Raw genomic sequence first — 20000 nt, forward strand, 5'->3', positions numbered from 1 at the left:
AGGGGGTCCCCATCTGCTATTCAAAAGAATAGCTGACAGCTGCAAGCTTGTACAGTACTGCTATTTTTGAAAACTTTTAACACAAATCTTCTCTTCTGGGGGTCCCAACCACAAAACATTTTAAAATATTTTTTTGGGGGAGGTGGGGGGGGGGGGGGGGGGGGGGGGTTATGCCTTTATTGATCAAGTGAACAGTAGACAGACAGGAAAGGGGGAGAGAAATGGGGAGTGACACGCGACAAAGGCCGTCATACCCGCGACAGCCTAGGTGCCACAAGCCCACAACACATTTTCAAATGAAGGGTCCATGGCCAAAATATCAATTTGGGGGTCCTTGACACGAAAACGTTTGAGAACAACTGTTGTATCATGCAATTAAAGCAGATTTCTCACCAGTCACCACCCACCGTCTTAAAATGCTCGGTCACACTACTAATATGTTCTCTTGAGGAAATCAAACCGCCTTGATGTCATTAGAGGCCCAAACACAGAGGAGCAAATGCACAAAAGGCACAAAATGCCTGAGGTCAACTGTTTCGTGCATGGCGTGCTTTCAGAGCATGCCAGCAGCATGCCAGCTGGAAGAGAGGACCATGACCCACGCCCCCAGTAAGGCTATCCAACCAACGTTGAAGCTGCCACTACCTACTGGCGAAGAGAGGAGCTGCAGCACTTTCATGGAGGTGGACGGACGTTCATGACGTCATGTATGACATTTGAGGTCCGGGCTTTGAGGTCCTGGGCTTAACTGCCGCTCACTCGAGCCATTGAGGTATAATTGTGTACTTCCGGCAGTCTTCCGGGTGCTTCAAAACGCCACTGAGCAACTTCCATCGAAATGAACACTCCGATTCGGACGGTCTCTATCCTTTTATTACTCTATGACCATGACCATGACACACTGTCCATGTTGGAAGAGTGAATGAAAGCTGTTATGTCCCCATGCAGCCAAACATTACACCCAACACAATCTAGTTGAAAAGTTCTTGGAATTACTTCCTTTATACCTATAAGTGCAGCAGTCAGTTTCAGCCAGGGCTAAGGTGAAAGGTGAAAGGTCAAACGTCCTGCTTTTGACCCCCGATTTATGGCACAGGTTAAGATCCTACACGGACACGTCACATATTTTCCTAAGTGACATCACTGTGACATCACTAGTGTCCACAGGCTGGAGGTTGGAGCCTAATTATTCAGAAAACCACTCAGACCAACAGAAAATCCACTGAATGTTAAAAGTTCAGGGTTTTTTTTTGGGTGCAATTGAGGTCAATCCTTAAAAAAAGAACTCCAGACCTTTAAAGTGGTTAAACTTTGACGCTCTCTGAACCCATTTAGCTGCATGATGGGGGACTCCTTGGATAACCCCCTCCTCAAGGACCCCCGGGGGTCTCCGGACTAGCCCACTTGGAGAACTAGGTACTATAGGTATTATAGCACGGTGGGTGGTCTCGGTGGGAAGCGTAAGCGTGCCCCTCACCCCTGGCAGTGTTACCGCCACGCTTTACAACCCCACCCCCCCACCCCCACCCCCCCGGCCCGGCCCCCCTCCAAGCCTTTCACTCCTTTCCTTCTTTCCATCTACTCTACATGAAAGGAAGGGTCCTCCTGGTACACTATTAGCTGGCCTACTTCTCCCTCTCTCTCTCTCCCTCTCTGCCGGCCCCCCCACCCCCACCCGACCACCTCAGGGCTTAATGGTATCTGCCGCTGCCATTCATCCAGACAGAGCGGATCGGTCCATGTCGGGGGGGGGGGGGTGGGGGGTGGGGGAGGGTCCGGTTACAGGCGGCTGGCGCTGAAATACCCTCAAGGCATTTGGCTCCGCTTTTCTCCCCCCCCCTCTTTTTTCATAATGCAACACACATGAATGCTCACTTTAACACGTACATTCTCTCGATCGTGCATGCATGCATGCGTGCACGAGCAGACACAAGTAGGGATATTTAAGCACGCGCGCGCACACACATTCCTCTTGTCCTCGCACAGCCGCCACAAAGGCCTGACACTGTTCCATTTATCCCACAGTGAACTTTACAAAAGCTGCAGGAATTGATGCGTGCGTGCATGTGTGTGTGTGTGTGTGTGTGTGTGTGTGTGTGTGTGTGTGTGTGTGTGTGTGTGTGTGTGTGTGTGTGCGTACGTCCACTAATCAGCTGTCCCTTTGCCCTTTCACCGTACGTAGTTTCTCCCTCTATTTCATTTCTGTCACACACACACACACACACACACACACACACACACACACACACACACACACACACACACACACACACACACACACACACACACACACACACAATGGTCCTGCTCTGCATCCGTCCTGCAGCAGTGTCTGAGGACAGTAAATTATGCATGACTGTGCTGTAAATGTTTCAGGGGCCTGAGAAACACTGGCCGTGCCAGTATGGGCGCTCCGTGTGTGCGCGAGCGTGTCTTTTGTGTGCGTGCGTGCACGTGTGAGAAAACAGTAGGATGATGAAAAGAGGGTGATGGAGATAGGAAACATCTGTCCAACTCTTACGTAAGGAAGAAACAATGGGCTGTTTTCCCAGAGCTTTCGCCACTCCTGAACCCTGGACGTATATTTCTGAGGGAGGGCGAGCTCCAAGAGTGGGAGTTTTTTTAAGCGGTAATGTGCCTTTCCCAACCGGTATGTGTGCTGTTCCCGGGAGTGGTATGCCGTTCCAAAAATGGAATATCGTTTTAAAAGTGGTAATGTTTTGAAAACAGTATACCGTTTTAAAAGTGGTATAAACCATTTCAAAACGGTATGCCGTGTTGAAAAACGACATGCCAAATACCACTTTTGGAGCTCGCCCCTCATGGATATTCTGGGGGGAAGAGTTCACAATGCGACGCATTGTGAGCTTGTAGACTTACACCATGGAAAAGTGGTCTAAGTACAGTTGTAACTCCAGAAGGGCAGTCGAGACATGGCCAAAGCATGTCCAGGGGGTCCCCGACTCCCCCAGACAAAAACGTTTAGAACCTCTGCTCTAACACTACAGGGGTTTAAGTGGTTTGGGCAACCACACCAAGCTACTAACTGTCACTAGTTACTATATTATCAACCAGTAAGACGCCCTGAGGTCGTGTGCACACATCCGCCTGGGTGACGACAGACTGCTGGGCGAGTGCTGGCGCTTTGGCATGGGGGTTCAGATCAACATATGGAATGAACTCTGTACTGGCCATATATGGAGAATGTCTTGACTGTATTGGAAGAAAATAACCGATCTACAAGCTCTCAACACGTCGCAGCACATTGAGCTTGTAGATCAGCTATTTTCCGGGCGTGACCTTGCACTCATAGGCTACTGGAGATGTGGCGATGACAACTAATTCTTTCAATGCAAAATGCTGCGTTCAAGATCAGGAGAGTTCAGAAAAAAGCAATTCTCGGGTATGGCATGGAAAGGAGAGGAGGGCATTTGCATTTCTTTCACCATGTAGTAAATGCTGCATTCATGGTCTGGACTCTGGAGGAGAGGGCAGTTGTTTTGCAGACGGGTTAACGGTCAGGGGCTGAAGCCCCCTTTGATGTCTATGTGTGCACGCCCCTGGCCCCAAACTCAACCCACGTTGAGTTGGGTCCTTGTGGAGGATTAGAGAGGGTGCATTTCCTGTGGACACGGGTTACTGAGCCTGCCTGGGTACAAACCAGATTGAACTGATGCCAGATCGTTGCGTACGATGCTGATCCAGATTTAGGAGATAACTGCACCACCGTGGATTATCCATGTTTTGACCGATACAATTTACAATTTACAATTTAGGCATTTAGCAGACGCTCTTAATCCAGAGCGACTTACATTTAAGCAAGAACAAAAGCATGGGAATACATCACATAAAAGCATTTATCATGAAACATGCGTAAGCTAAGAAAGTAACAGTGGAATATCTATATAATGAAACTATACATACACTATACATATAAACTATACATATTTACTACTATGCTATACATATGACCGATATGTTAAGAGTTTTGATTTGGGTGAACAATAGCAAAAAACTAATAAACAACAGACTTTTTAGAGATAAACAATACATACACAGGACATTTAACCACTCCCTCGTGCGTTGTGAGCTTGTAGATTAATTGGCAATGTTTTTAAATGTTTTTCTTTTTTTTGTGGCTTTTATTTTTAATGCAGTAAAGGCTGTCGGGATCGGGAGTCGAGCCCGCGGCACACTGGACCACTGAGCCATGGCCCAGGCCCATTGGCCACTGGACCACTGAGCCATGGCCCAGGCCCATTGGCAATGTTTTTAAACACAGAATCCACGTTTAATGACATGCATGCCCAGAACAGGGATGCCAGGTTAACAGTGGGTATAAATCGGGACACATCGACTGCATAATAATTGCTATAAAACCGATGACATCAAACAGGTGAAATAATGACGGAGCTCAATAGTTCTGTCTGGCTCTTGGCTTATGCCTTCCAGGGTTAAGTGATGTGTGGCCACCAGTTGCATCAGTGTGTTGTGTTGTGATGGTGATGTAATGGGATTGACACGGTTCCATAACTCTCCCCTCAGTGGTGATATTTGCACTAGAATCAGATCAGTTTCTTAAGGTATATACAGCAGAATAGGATAGGTAGGACTTCAGATCAGACTTCAGATCAGTTTCTTAAGGTATATACAGCAGAATAGGATAGGTAGGACTTCCACGGTTGGTGGTCAAGTGGGAGGGGTCATGGTTTGACCTCGGCACCAGTGCCGTGGACATCTGTGGAGACACTTGTTTGTGTGTGTGCGTGTGCGTGTGCGTGTGCGTGTGTGTGTGTGTGTGTGTGTGTGTGATGTTTGTGCACGAACTCAGCGTGAACAGTTTCCACAGGGCGTGTGCAGCCTGTGATCTGCGTTAATCTGGATTAGACCTTTTAAAGGGTGTCAGTCAAAGCTCTCACTTCTGACTGGCGCTTACACAACACCCCCTGTGCGTGCGTGCGTGCGTGCGTGTGTGCGTGCGTGCGTGCGTGCTCTGAGCTCTGTGTGCTGTGGTGGGTCTGTGCGTCAGCGTTGGTTGGGCGGTGCGTCTGCGTCAGCATTTATGTGATGACCGTTTACTTCTCAGTCTCTTTCTTCTTTCTGCTCTGTGATTGGTCCTTTCCCCATGCATAGCTGGAGTGTCCAGTTTCTACTTCAATGTGACTGACGGACTGACGGACTGACGGACTGACGGACTGACGGACCGACTGACCGACCGACCGACGGACCGACGGACTGACTGACTGACTGACTGACTGACTGACTGACTGACTGACTGACTGACTGACTTCCATCATGGCTGGGGCTACAATTGATTGATTGAATACTTATTAGAAAAACAATGCGAATAACACAAGAGTACAACACAAAACAGTCCCGGGGACTTCAACAGGACATAGAATATTAAGTTAACACAATAATACATGCATGTCATCAACAAATAGGGAAAAGGTCTGCAGTGCGACCCATCGTTTCAACGGGAACGCTGTAATCTAATTCTGGTTCCCATGTCAACTTGTCACACCTGTTATTAATTATGAACGACTAACTATTAGTATCTACAGTATCAGGGAATGAAATCTAAACCATATGGCTTCACTGAAGGTCATTGTAATAATGTATTAAGTGGCCATGTGGGTATTCTTCTTGCTGATCTACAAATGGGCATTTTGCAGTTAAGGCTCCTAATCTAGTTGACTGTTAACTGGTCGATGTATAATCCATCCAGAAACGTCATCGTTTAATTAGATAAAAGGCTGTACAGTACAGCTTACAGTACAGTAGCTCTAGAGTTTAGTCACCGCCGGTCTGGATGGGGAAAGTGTGCTGTAGAAATAATTTCACAATATATTTGCCAGCAACTAATTACCCACTTCGGCTGTTATGTTGGCCCGATTAGAGGCACACTCCCTGCCGAGTGCACCTTTGTCCCGGTCTCTATAAATGTGCAGTTCTACCATCCCTGTCATGCCCCGAAGAAGGCGTGTTGTGCCAAAACGTTGGTCATCTTATTAAAAGAGTTGTGTGACCTGTCCTTCTTTTTCAAGCTTTGTCTCCCGTGGTAGGCGCCTCCCCACTATTGGTGTGCACTCCTATACGCCTCTGTTAGTTCAGGAGATGCCACTGACATGCCACTGGTATTGCTGTAAAAGAGCTACATCAGACACTCAGAAAGTCTAGTCAAACTATTATATAATTAAACCATTCCGTCCTGCAGGGGAAATTACATTTCCAGCTTCACCCAGGCCACCTGAGTGCTGCCCACATAGGACCGGTGGGGGGGGGGGGGGGGGGGGGGGGAGGGGGGGGAGCAATTAGATTAAGTGAACCAGGGACCTTCTGCTTCCCACCCAGGCGAGCTCTCTATCCATTCGCTTGTGTCCATACAGATACAGGAATAAACAGCGCTATGTAGGCTAAAAACTGTGTGTCGACCCCGGAGTGGGGTTAGGCTTAATTCCATCGCACGCACAAAAATAGCCCATCTACAACACGTTGTGAGCTTGTACTATATCGTCCATTTTCGGCGCGCATGGCGATCAGGCTTAACAGGAACTTTTGCCCATGTTGGATATCTATCTTTGAGCCTTGATTGCAGGGGCTCTATAGAATGAGTTCACGTACAGTTTAGAAGGCCGAGCAGACGGAGTCTGCTAATGTTGTTGACCGTGTAAGCTTCCACATTATGTGTGTGCGTCTAAATGAGGGGAGTGCGTGTGGGATTGTAATGAGGCCACGGCCAGCTCAGTGTGTGCCAGTGCCACGGCGTCACTCCTAATTGGTTCCCCCTGGAAGCAATGCAGTCTGGCCAGCCAACAGTCACTCTGCTGCTGGGAAGAGAACGAACAAACACTCTTCTCTGAACAATTACAACTTTGTACACGCACTTCTAACAGGCCTAGAAGTGCTCTCTCTCTCGCTCTCTCTCTCTCTCTCTCTCTCTATATATATATATATATATATATATATATATACATGTATGCAAGCACCTGACAAAGCCAAACAGAGAAACGTGTCGTGCAATAAAAATGAAGCATAAATAATCTTGTCCTGAGTCTCTGGAGTGTGCGGTCCCTTCCTTTCCCTGGGGAAGTTCTCTTTGGCCTGCACACATATATATATATATACTGTATGTGTGTGTGTATATATATATATATATATATATATATATATACACACAGACAGACAGAGTATGGTTGGTCACTGTGGCTGACCTGTCCTCCTCAGAACCTTGGGGACCATCTGACTGCACCTTGTTGTTCACGTGTTCCACATGGCTGACGTCCTTCTTCCTACCCTTGACCCACTAGTCCTTCTTCTCTGCCTTTTGTCCCCTAGTTACAGTACATGGTATTATACGGTATACCGTTACTATTGAGACTTCTGTATTCTATTATCCTATAGTAGTGCCACATTTGTAAGACATGTTCCTTTGCTGTTCTCCCACCAGGCAGTCACGGGACGCAGCTTTGGAGACAAGGACTTCCGCGGCGGTCTGGAGAACGGCATCCTGCTGTGCGAGTAAGTCTGCCATCTCACTTCTTTCTGTGTCCAAATTCAGTTCAGAAAGAAGAGAAACGTTATCATCCTATATACTCTGTACATCTAGGGGTCGATTTAGGACTTCTATTTTACTTACTTCTATATTACTAATCTAATTACAGTATTATGATCTGGGGGCGTGTAGTATGTCATATTGCAATTTTGGCCATGTTAAGAAGCGCTTTTGACACCCCGCGGAGTGCGCAAAACGGCCTTGAATTAGTCATGGGTGTGTTTAAGGCGTGTTTGAGACGTACCCAATCAACATGTCCGTACTATTCTCTTTACCAGTCAGCTGATGTCACATACGGAATGCGCACTTTGGGATCGTGGTATGACATTTCTTCAGGCTGGCACCATAGAAGACATGACATGCCTTTGTCACATTTGGGTTAATTATTCCTATTGCACTGCATGCTGTCACCTTTATGCCTCAAAAGAACAGACCCACCTTTCAGATCGGAATGGAATTGCGAGTAGATAGCAGCATATTGGCAATCCATGCGTAATTAATTAATTCGATAACGATAGAACCATGTACCATACAGCGAATGAAAGCAAGATTCCTAAGGAATATGGAGATTTTTACATTTAATAAAACGGTTGAGAAATGAGAGAACCATGAGTGTTTATAGGCTAATATCAACGTTTTTTTATGAAAGACAAAAAACGGGCTGTGAACTTGAAGAGCTCAATCACCATCCCGACACGGAAGAAATATAGCCTAGTGCATGCATGTATATGCACTGTTGCACTTGCACACAGTAGCCTACACACGCTCTTTATTTGTTTCTATTGAAAAACACCAGTAAAATAACGTTTATTATATTTTATTTCATTCAAGTCACGACGAAGGGATGAGTTGAATGCGTGCTGCGTAATGCTGTGGCCCCGATGGTATGGTCTTCGCTGAGTTCGCTCGTAGCATTTTATTGAAGAAGACTTGAATCGGGTGTGATACAGCATATGAAAGCACATTTCCCACGGATTATGGAGATGTTTTTATTTATTTTTAAGGTTGAGAAATGAAAGAATTATGGCCGTTTCTAATCTCAATATTTAAAAAAAAAAAGACGCAAAACTGCCATGTCTCATATAAACAAGTAAATAGGTCTATAAAAATAAGCGCATATAACAGGGGTCTGTAACCTATTTTAAATGAAGTGCCATGTTTTTATTTTCTAAATAGTGAGTCTGCCATATCCAGATTAATTTGAATGACACCACATTAAAATAAAAAAACATATTTTGATTGTCCACAAATATAAAGTTCTTCCTTCTTTTTAAATATGTTCTTGCACATTGTTATAATGATCATTATATATCCCCCTGCAGTCAGAGTTCATAGTTTTAATGAATGAATGTGATGCATTGTGAGCTGGTATAGATCTGCTATTTTCAAAAGTAATCTTTTTATTTAATTTTTGGATTAGCTGTCCTTAGTTGGGCAAATGCATTCATCTGGGGATCCTTGACATGGGAATGTGCTGTGTGACGATCACTGGTTTAAACAACATTAGGAGAAAAGCCCAAATAACCACTTTAGAAACAAGAAAAGCAACCACACAAAGCAACTTTACAGAAAAATAAGCCGCTTATAATAAACAGACATGGCAACACTCTACCAGCCTCCCAGAGCCGCTCAAGTGTCAAATCAAACAGTGCTTTTTGCGTTTATGAGGTGGTCAGACCCACGTCTAATCGTTATGCGCTGAGTGTCTTTAGGTCAAGGGGCTTAATAGCAAATTGCGCAAAGCGAGAATAATTAACATATGGACACTCCCACAATGCTAAAATATTCAGGGACGCGGTATGCCAAATGTGTGTGCGTTCAACACGGGCCGAGTGCGTTCAACACGGGCCGATATGCCTTTCATAATACGAATGTGCGCAGAGCGAGGCCAATTTATGTATCACGACCTGGTAAACCGCACCTTCAAAATCGACCTGCTAAACTATAACACTGTTTCCCAAACAATGTTTTTTTATGGGTCTCGACTAAATATCCCAAGGTGTTTTGCGACACGCCGACACGTTGTGAGCTTGTAGATCTGCTATTTTCATTAGGTTGGGTCCCGGTGAGACATTAATTGTCTTTTGGGTCTCGAGCTAAAAGGTTTGGCAACCCCTGATCTACAACGTGAAGGTTCTTCAAGGTTCTTCAAGGTCTAATGTCTGTCTAACTGTTTACTGCAGGCTGCTGAGTGCCATCAAACCAGGACTGGTTAAAAAGATCAACAGACTACCCACTCCCATCGCTGGACTGGTGAGACACCAGCACCCCACAATGATGAATGGATAAATTAGTAGAATAATGTGTAAATGTGTAATTAATGTGTGTGTGTGTGTGTGTGTGTGTGTGTGTGTGTGTGTGTGTGTGTGTGTGTGTGTGTGTGTGTGTGTGTGTGTGTGTGTGTGTGTGTGTCTGCGTGCGTGCGTGTAGGACAACCTGACAGTGTTTCTGCGTGGCTGTGAGGAACTGGGGCTGAAAGGCTCACAGCTGTTTGATCCAGGAGACCTGCAGGATACCTCCATACGAGCCAACCTCACGTAAGTGTGTGTGTGTGTGTGTGTGTGTGTGTGTGTGTGTGTGTGTGTGTGTGTGTGTGTGTGTGTGTGTGTGTGTGTGTGTGTGTGTGTGTGTGTGTGCGCGTGTGTGCGTGCGCGTGTGCGTGTATTGTTCCTGTGCATTGAGCTTGAAAGTATGTCCATCTTTACAAGAGTTCACATGACAGTAACAGTCCCTCTCCTCTCCTCTCCTCTCCTCTCCTCTCCTCTCCTCTCCTCTCCTCTCCTCTCCTCTCCTCTCCTCTCCTCTCCTCTCCTCTCCTCTCCTCTCCTCTCCTCTCCTCTCCTCTCCTCTCCTCTCCTCTCCTCTCCTCTCCTCTCCTCTCCCCTCCCCTCCCCTCCCCTCTCCTCTCCTCTCCTCTCCTCTCCTCTCCTCTCCAGGGACTCAGACTGCAACAGAAAACTAAAGAATGTAAGTTGGTCCTTCTTAAATCCCCCTCCCCCTTTGTGTGTATATGGAGTCGTTTTTATGTTCAAAGTAAAGTAAAGTCTAAAGGCTCTTTCATAGTCTGGATTTTCGGTGGTGAGGTGACCACCGCAACTACAACATGACGTCACTGAGCCGCTGTGAAGAGCAATTAACCACCGCTCCCCCCAGCCCTTCTCTCTGTTTTTACTCACCACCGCTCATCCAAACACAACATTGGCGACATCCAAACCACCGCTTCGGTGGTCATCTCACCACCGGAGCGGTGGTGGTCACCTCACCACCGGAGCGGTGGTGGTCACCTCACCACCGGAGCGGTGGTCACCTCACCACCGGAGCGGTGGTCACCTCACCACCGGAGCGGTGGTCACCTCACCACCGGAGCGGTGGTCACCTCACCACCGAAAATCCAAACTATGAATAGGCCTTAAGGGTTTGAATCCGACACGGTGCATCCAGCTTAGCTGAGCGTCTAAACAAACAGAGGAGGCATGCTGGGTTGGGAGGGTGCTGCTGTAAAAGGACGTGTAAAAGGGACCAAATTTTAATTTGATTACTATATTAATTTTTCTTTTCGAATATGTGACCTATCCTATAGTTAATATTAGATTTTTAATTACCTCCTGTAAGTAATAAATACATAAATAAATGTATCCTAGTCTAAAATGTATAGTTACTATGGGCAGGGTTTGGTATTATATTGATTTTTGTCCTATTAACGATTATTCAAATATTAGATTATTCAGACGACTATAGAATAATTGGCTTCTAAAATACTGTATTTAGGAAAGAAAATAATAATAAGAGTAATACAAGTTAGGCTTATATTTTATGACATTTTTAGTTCCACATTCTGCTAAATAAAAAGTTTGTGTGTTGTTGTTGTTTTTCTCCTTCCTTAATGTACATACTGTAGCACGTTGCTTACATGTGCATGTGTTCTATGTTCAGGTTTCCGTCTCTCTTCGTTCGATGTCAGCATACATGTGTTGTGACCTGCCACTCTGTCTGTCTGTCCGTCCTCTCCGTGCGTCCGTCTGTCCGTCTCAGGTGCTGAACACGCTGTACTGGCTGGGGAAGGCAGCCTGTGGCTGCGTCTCCTACAGCGGACCCACGCTCAACCTCAAGGAGTTCGAAGGCCTACTCGCCCAGATGAGAACGGTGAGAGGGAGAGAGAGAGAGAGTGGGAGAGAGAGAGAGGGGGGGGGGGGAGAGAGAGAGAGAGAGAGAGAGAGAGTGCAGGCTGATTTGTACTTCGAATGAACCTATGTTTTTAAAATCCATAATATTTATCCCACGATTTTTGTAACCCATTTTTTCATTTAATGTAACGTAAACCTGTGCTCTATACACTCCCTCCACCAAGCTGGGGAGAGCAACGGACTGACCTCATGCTTCTTCTGTCCAAGCCGCTTCTTTTCCCCTGACAGGGGGGGAGTTTCCCCGGTTGGACGTAGCGCGTGGAAGGAACACGTTATTTCCGACCAGTTTCCTTCCCCCTCTCATCAGGCCAGGCCGGGGCAGACAGTTTAGAGACCAGGATGATTACTGCATGTTTTTTGTGAGGGTACCTACCGTAGGGGACACGGGGGAGAACATGTGAGGGTACCTACCGTAGGGGACACGGGGGAGAACATGCATACTCCACACAGAAGGACCCTGTGTTTGTATCGGTTATCCCATTCTGACCTGAGATCAGATTTAAAAAATGTCAGTCGTTCTTTGATTTTTCAAAAATAGCAGACCTACAAGCTCGTATCGCGCCACTCGGTGGCGCGATATGAGCTTGTAGATCTGCTATTTTTCAATAGCTAAAGCATAACATGATGCCAACACCAAAATGGGTGCCCGGTCAGAATGGGTTATTTTCGTTGAAGTATGACTCGGTCCTGACAGAGAGAGAAGGAGATACACAGACTGAGAGAAACAGAGAGGCAAGATATAGATAGAACGACAGAGAGAGAGCCACGTGGCGACGGTGGCGGGGTGGCATTTGGGTTAGGATTGGAGCTTCCTGTCTTTGTTGGGGCGGGGGGGGGGGGGGGTGCAGCACCACGCAGCAGAGGACAAAAACAGGGCTCTGCTTTCAAAACAAGAAGGCTCCCACTGTCTCCTGAGAAAGCGGAGACGGAAAATAGGATATCGGCTTTAGCCCCGGCCGTCTGCGGGGTTCACCTTTCAATTGTTTGGACTGCCGTTGTTTGTTGTTGCTAATATTTCATTATTGTTTTACATTTGCAATTTCACGCGTGTGCGGTCTCACGCTGGATACCGTGTGGCTCTAGTGTCTCTCTCAGTCGTCGTTAGTCATTTAGGAGCATACGCATGCATTTTGCGCAGATGTTTTCCAGATCCAGTGGTTCTCAAAGTGGGGTCCAGTGGGTGGGGGGTCCCAGGGGTCATTGAGGAGGTGTACCCAGGGGGGTATTTAGGACCCCTGGGTGTACTACTAAATACCAAAGTGATTGGTAGTTAGGACACTTTGATGCCTGTAACTCTGAGAGTAGCCATTATACAAAATAAATGGAACCACATTGGCCGTGTGTGTGTGTGTGTGTGTGTGTGTGTGTGTGTGTGTGTGTGTGTGTGTGTGTGTGTGTGTGTGTGTGTGTGCACGTGTGTGTGTGCGTGTGTAGGAGTGTGATGACTCAGGGGACAGCTCACAGAAACGCAGTGTGAGAGACAGCGGCTACGACTGCTGGGATTCAGAGAGGAGCGAGTCTCTCTCTCCACCGAGACACACTCGGGACAACTCCCTGGACAGGTACACACACACACACACACACACACACACACACACACACACACACACACACACACACACGCACACACACACACACACACACACACACAGTCGCAGGACACACATGCAGGCAAGCTTGCATTAAAGCGCTTTGAGCACTAGGAAAATGGAAAACTAAAAAAACTATAAAAATGCAATTCATTAATAATTCGATTCAGATTGTATTTTCTTTATTCTCCACGTGATAATACATCACAGTGTTTTGTACTATTTGTATTATTATTTTCTTTTGATGTATTATGTGTAGTATTTCTCGTGTCACATGTGTATGACATTTGTTTGTTGCAGGTACAGTATACTAATACTGTATCATGTATACTGTGGTAGGCCTATATTTTTTACCACTGTCATGTAATCTGCTCAAATAGAAAACATTTGAAAGAGGAGAGCAGATGAATCAGCGCTGCAGCAGTTTGCACCGTACTGTTACTGTATGTGAATCACATTCTGCTATATTGTAATTGTCTTGGGTTCTGCAGCCTGGACTCATTTGGTTCGCGCTCTCAGCACAGCCCCTCCCCCGACGTGGTCAGCCGAGGAAACGGTGACGGTGAGTTTCTCTGCTTTGTTCTATAGTCTGGCAGTAGCCAGACCATTCATTAGACCAGTGGTTCTCAAAGTGTGGTCCTGGGGAGCAGAGAATGGGCTGTATTTTGCGTGTCTTAAGTACCAGGTCTTATTCCCTAACTTGAGTAAACTAAAGACCTGGAGGCGTGATCAATGCCATTTGGCTATTCTGAGTGGCCAAAGAGCATTGATCACGCCTCCAGGTCTTTAGTTTACTCAAGTTAGGGAATAAGACCTGGTACTTAAGACACGCAAAATATAGAGTAAGACAGAGTTACAACAACTCCGTTCACTTCATGGGGCCAGTCCAACGGCTCTACATAGACTTCTATTGGCGAATAGTGACAAAGGCCTGAACTGGAAGTTTACAGAATACATTAGACTCAGAGTCTATGTGGGCTCCATGCTAAACCCCTTATCCCTAAACTACTTTGCCTTTTCTTTACTATTTCAAAACACATTTTTGAATAGTTCAACTAGGCAATCTACATCGACATATTGTGAGCATGTAGATGTTAACTCTCGCTCTCAATAGTGAGTGTCGCAGTCCCTCCCCCTTTCAGAACGACGAGTGGCCCAGGAAATGAAATGCAATGCATTCTGACCATAGGATTTTCTTTAAGTATTTATTTAAAGACGGTTACGCCGCGGACAAAGCCAACTAGGATCGTGACAAATCATGACAATGAACACAATGTTTTGGGCCGATCAAATAATTTATAAGAAGAAAAACAAAACAAATAGTGTTGTCTCCTGCCTTTATTTTCTTCTTTCTAATGATTTGATCGGCCCAAAATATTGTGTTCATTGTCATGATTTGTCACGATCCGAGTTGGCTTTGTCCGCGGCGTAACCGTCTTTAAATAAATACTTAAAGAAAATCCTATGGGAGAAATGCATTGCATTTCATTTCCTGGGCCACTCGTCGTTCTGAAAGGGGGAGGGACTGTGACGCTCTATACCTCTTGGTGAGACTGCATATTAAATACATACCACTGGTGGCGTGTTCCCTCCTCCGCGTCATCAGTGCCCATACCCGAGGCGGGGGTTGGCGATAGGGCCTTTCTGTGTGGAGTTTGCATGTTCTCCCCGTGTCCCCTAGGGTAGATACCCTCACAAAAACATGCCGTAATCCTGGTCTCTAAAACTACCTCCCCCTGGCCAGCCGGGGCGCCTGATGGAGGGGAAAGGAACTGGTCGGAATAACGTGTCCCTTCCACGCGCTACGTCTGGCCGGGGAAATTCCCCTCTGTCAGGTGAAAAGAAGCAGCTTGGACTCCTCATGCATAGAAGGAGGCATGAGGTCAGTCCGCTGTCCCCCCAGGTTTGCAGAGGAAGTGTAGCGCCCAGGATTACATTAGATAATTGGCACTGGGTGAAAAAGAAAACTGGGTTACAAAAATCGTGGGATAAAAATGTATTAAAAAAAGAAAATACATACCACATGCAGCCTTGAGCCTTCTACGTCCACAGACTAGCCATGCCTTGGATCTGTGGTCGTTTGAATGCTCTGCATCTTTGTTTCCAAAGTGCAACCATGCTCGGAGAAAAACAAAAACCTGCTCCTGACATTGACTGATCGTGGCCTGCCATGACCTTGTCATGACTGGAGAAGACCTCCACCTCAGGGCCCACATGGAGCCTATAGCTGCTGTAGGTTCAGGTCACATACCCTCGTAATTTGCCTCCCTGACGGACACCGTCTCCATTTCAACCTCCTATAAACCTATAATTCTTACGATGTTGCATGCCTCCCCTCCAAGAACAGATATACAAGCGCCACGCCAGATCTGTTAGATCTGTTGTTGGCAGGCAGCCGCATCATCCTCACAGAACGGAGTGTAAATTAATCTTAAACCGTCTGCTCTAAATGAAGAACAAAAGAAACTGCATATTTGGTCCTTTAGACAGAAGGCCCAATGTCCCTGGGGTGGCCAAGGTGCATGTTACCCTCCTTCGCCTGCTACAGCCTAGGTGCCCTTGAGCAAGTTATTGAACCGTCATTGTTGCAGTGGAGAGCAGAGGTATTATATTGTGGAAGTAGAACAGAACAAGCTCTCTCTCTCTCTCTCCTCCAGGGTCAGTGCGACCTCTAAAGCAGTGTTGCCACTTTCTGTGGAGAGAGAAATAAGCAGTCTATGAAAACACAAGTCCAAAAGAAAAAGACTATAATAGGCCACATAAGCACTTGGAACCTACAGTATATGTGTCGGCTATTTTCAGATCTACAAGCTACTATTTCCAAACAAATCTCTTTGCAAACAAAAGGCAAAACAAAATATAGCAGGGTTCCTAGTCCAGACAAATACATGTTAATGTATTATTGCTGTAGCATGTTAGCTGGACATTTAGCTTCTTACTGTAACCTTGGTGTGCTATGTTAGACTGGCTGGCAGGCAGGGGGACGACAGCTGCTAACTGTCACTGCATGTGTCTGCATGTCTCTGTCTGTCTGTCTGTCTGTCTGTCTGTCTGTCTGTCTGTCTGTCTGTCTGTCTGTCTGTCTGTCTGTCTGTCTGTCTGTCTGTCTGTCTGTCTGTCTGTCTGTCTGTCAGTCTGCCTGTCAGTCTGCCTGTATGTCTGTCTGTGTGTGTGTGTGTGTGTGTGTGTGTGTGTGTGTGTGTGTGTGTGTGTGTGTGTGTGTGTGTGTGTGTGTCAAATGCTGCAGCTGTCTGTCTCAGTGGCAATCCTCAGGGATTTAAACCTGCAAAAGTTTTAGTGAGGTCAACATCCAGCTATGCGCGTGTGTGTGTGTGTGTGTGTGTGTGTGTGTGTGTGTGTGTGTGTGTGTGTGTGTGTGTGTGTGTGTGTGTGTGTGCGTGCGTGCGTGCATGGGTGCGTGCGTGCGTGCGTGCGTGCGTGAGTGCGTGCGTGCAGGAAAGAGAATCTGACATCCTGTTTGTGGGGTTCATGTTGACAGCAGCAGTGCTGCTGGGATGCAGCTGTGACTGTGTTTAGTGAAGCAGGAATATATCCATGTTATCCCAACATACATACATACCCTGCTGCCCCCCAGGGAGACGACGCTGCCTGTTGTCTCTCAATTAGTTCCCAATCACTTTCAATTGATCCATGTCTTCATTGGAGCCCTCTGTCTTTGGCCCTGTAGTAGTGTCATCATGGGTGGACTGCAGTGGACAAAAACAGACAAGTATTTATCCTCAAAGTAAATTGGCAGTTTAGTTTGAACCGTAAAACATTTGAAATTACATGTGTCTTTTGACTTCATAAAGACTTTGGCACTGGTGAGTCCCTGTATATGGACATAAGCATAGTGTATAATGTTTGGTATAAATGTAATGGTTGCAGTGTTAAATGCGTTTCATTGTGAACAGAAATGTGAAAAGCACATTTTATTTAGCTACATCGTCATAATTACCTTCATTTAAAAATCGCAGAGGTACAATTTAGGTGCAGCGCAGGCCCTCATTTACAATGTAGTTGTGCTTGAAATAAAGCTTGGATTTCTCCAATCTAGGTCAAAAATGGAGTAGAAGAGATTTAGACCAGGGGTTCTCAATGCTATAGGCTGGGGACCCCCGGGCGGAAATGCATTGGCCATGCATGTCTCTCGTTATTAAAGGGATTGTGACATTAAAAAAAAGGTTTTGGAATTGTTCTTGTTTTTTTTTAGGTTTTCTAATCTCAAAACATGAACTTTTAACATTCAGTAGATTTTCTGTGATCTGGGGTTTTCTGGCTCAAACAGGTGCTCTGATTTGCCGGCAGTAAGTGACATCACTTACTGCAAATCCCATATATGTCAATGGGATTTGCCAGCAGATGTCACTGTTTCACTGTGTTGCCTGTTTTCATTGTAGCTCAAAAGGCCCAAAAAACCCCAAAGAAAACTTCAGACCACAGAAAATCCACTGAATGTTCAAAGTTCAGGTTTTTTGGGTGTAATTGAGGTCATAAAACCTAAACGAAAAAAGAAAAAGAAAAAGAAATGAAAATGAATGTCATAAAACCTTTAAAAATAAAATAAAGGAGTTTTAAAAGAGCACAATGAGGACTGAGGTAGCCTGTCTGATTTCCAATGGAAGTTTATTCCACAAAAGTGGAGCCCTTGCAGTGAATGTTCTATTTATTGCCTTCCGTTGCAAGCCTTGTCCCGTTGGGGAGTCGGGGGCCTTGAGTAAAAGTTTGTCTGCTGACCTATAAGATTACAGGGAGGGTCCGAAATGTAAACGAGTTCAAGGCCTTGCACCTTTTAAAAAACAAACAGTACCATTTTTTAAATCAATTCTGCGTCCGTTACTTAATTAGGTACCTAGTTACTATATACCTAGTACCTACCACTGTCTAAAAGTGCATCATTGCAACGATGCAACGTTGCTCACTGCAAGCTTGTATACATCTGCTATTTTGGAAAATATTAGATTTTTCTCGTAGCACGGCACCAAGTGCCACGCTACGAGCTGGAACCCTGCTGGAACAACATATTTTCAGATGGGGGTTGGTGGTCCTTAACATGAAAATGTTTGAGAACCACTGACATAGAAACATAGGGTTTTTCAGAAAACTGTCAGGATTTAGAAGACATTTGTAGAATCGTCTCAGGTCTAAATGGGTTTGACCCATTCTGAACGGGAACCCATTTTGGTGTTGGCATCATGTTATGCTTTAGCTATTTAAAAATAGCAGATCTACAAGCTCGTATCGCTTAATCTGATCTCAGGTCAGAATGGGTTTAATCAGACCAGTGTGTGTGTCCAGTGGAAACCTCGTTTGAATCTGATCTCAGGTCAGAATGGGTTCATCAGACCAGTGTGTGTCCAGTGGAAACCTCATATGAATCTGATCTCAGGTCAGAATGGGTTTAATTGTCAGGAAAACAGTTTGAGGAGCAGTGGCGTAACCATTCTGTAACAGTTTGAGGAGCAGTGGCGTAACCATTCTGTCAAACAGTTTGAGGAGCAGTGGCGTAACCATTCTGTAACAGTTTGAGGAGCAGTGGCGTAACCATTCTGTCAAACAGTTTGAGGAGCAGTGGCGTAACCATTCTGTAACAGTTTGAGGAGCAGTGGCGTAACCATTCTGTAACAGTTTGAGGAGCAGTGGCGTAACCATTCTGTAACAGTTTGAGGAGCAGTGGCATAACCATTCTGTAACAGTTTGAGGAGCAGTGGCATAACCATTCTGTAACAGTTTGAGGAGCAGTGGCATAACCATTCTGTAACAGTTTGAGGAGCAGTGGCATAACCATTCTGTAACAGTTTGAGGAGCAGTGGCGTAACCATTCTGTAACAGTTTGAGGAGCAGTGGCATAACCATTCTGTAACAGTTTGAGGAGCAGTGGCATAACCATTCTGTAACAGTTTGAGGAGCAGTGGCGTAACCATTCTGTAACAGTTTGAGGAGCAGTGGCATAACCATTCTGTAACAGTTTGAGGAGCAGTGGCATAACCATTCTGTAACAGTTTGAGGAGCAGTGGCATAACCATTCTGTAACAGTTTGAGGAGCAGTGGCGTAACCATTCTGTAACAGTTTGAGGAGCAGTGGCATAACCATTCTGTAACAGTTTGAGGAGCAGTGGCATAACCATTCTGTAACAGTTTGAGGAGCAGTGGCGTAACCATTCTGTAACAGTTTGAGGAGCAGTGGTGTAACCATTCTGTAACAGTTTGAGGAGCAGTGGCGTAACCATTCTGTCCCCGTGTGGCTCCACAGGGCGAGGCAGTGACTCGGAGGCGGACGGGCCCAACAAGAGGCCGGACGTGCGGCGGGACGACATGCTGGCCCGACGGACGGCCAGCGCCGAGGCCCGGAACTTTGTTCCCTTCAACCAGTTCCTCCCCAACCGCGCCAACGCCACCGCCTACGTTCCCGCGCCCCGCCGCAAGCCACGCCCCGACCAGGAGGGCGACCAGAGGAGGTAGTGAGGCACGCACGACCACCATGATAATAATAATAATAATAATACTTATTATTTTTATTATTGTTATTATTTACAGACAAACAAAAAGATAACAAACACATCATGCATGCGGAGAGAGACACGCTTTTCTTTTCAGCCACCTATACGTCATCCTCTGCCTATATAAACTACGTTTCCCAGCATCCATCAAGCCATCCCAGAACAGGGGGAG

At 46.0% G+C, this 20000-nt stretch overlaps 1 protein-coding gene across 1 annotated transcript in view; it reads left to right on the forward strand.

Moving 5' to 3' along the window:
* The window catches only part of LOC310859486 (uncharacterized protein), a 73337-nt gene that overhangs the window by 16983 nt on the left and 36354 nt on the right, over nt 1-20000 (forward strand). The window contains 5 exon segments of the mRNA XM_083766047.1: nt 7451-7521; nt 9739-9808; nt 9986-10092; nt 10492-10522; nt 11588-11698. Coding sequence (XP_083622173.1) covers nt 7451-7521; nt 9739-9808; nt 9986-10092; nt 10492-10522; nt 11588-11698 — 390 coding nt within the window.

Source organism: Protomyctophum parallelum (assembly GCF_964188405.1).
Source record: "Protomyctophum parallelum genome assembly, chromosome: 5".
Lineage (NCBI taxonomy): Eukaryota > Metazoa > Chordata > Actinopteri > Myctophiformes > Myctophidae > Protomyctophum > Protomyctophum parallelum.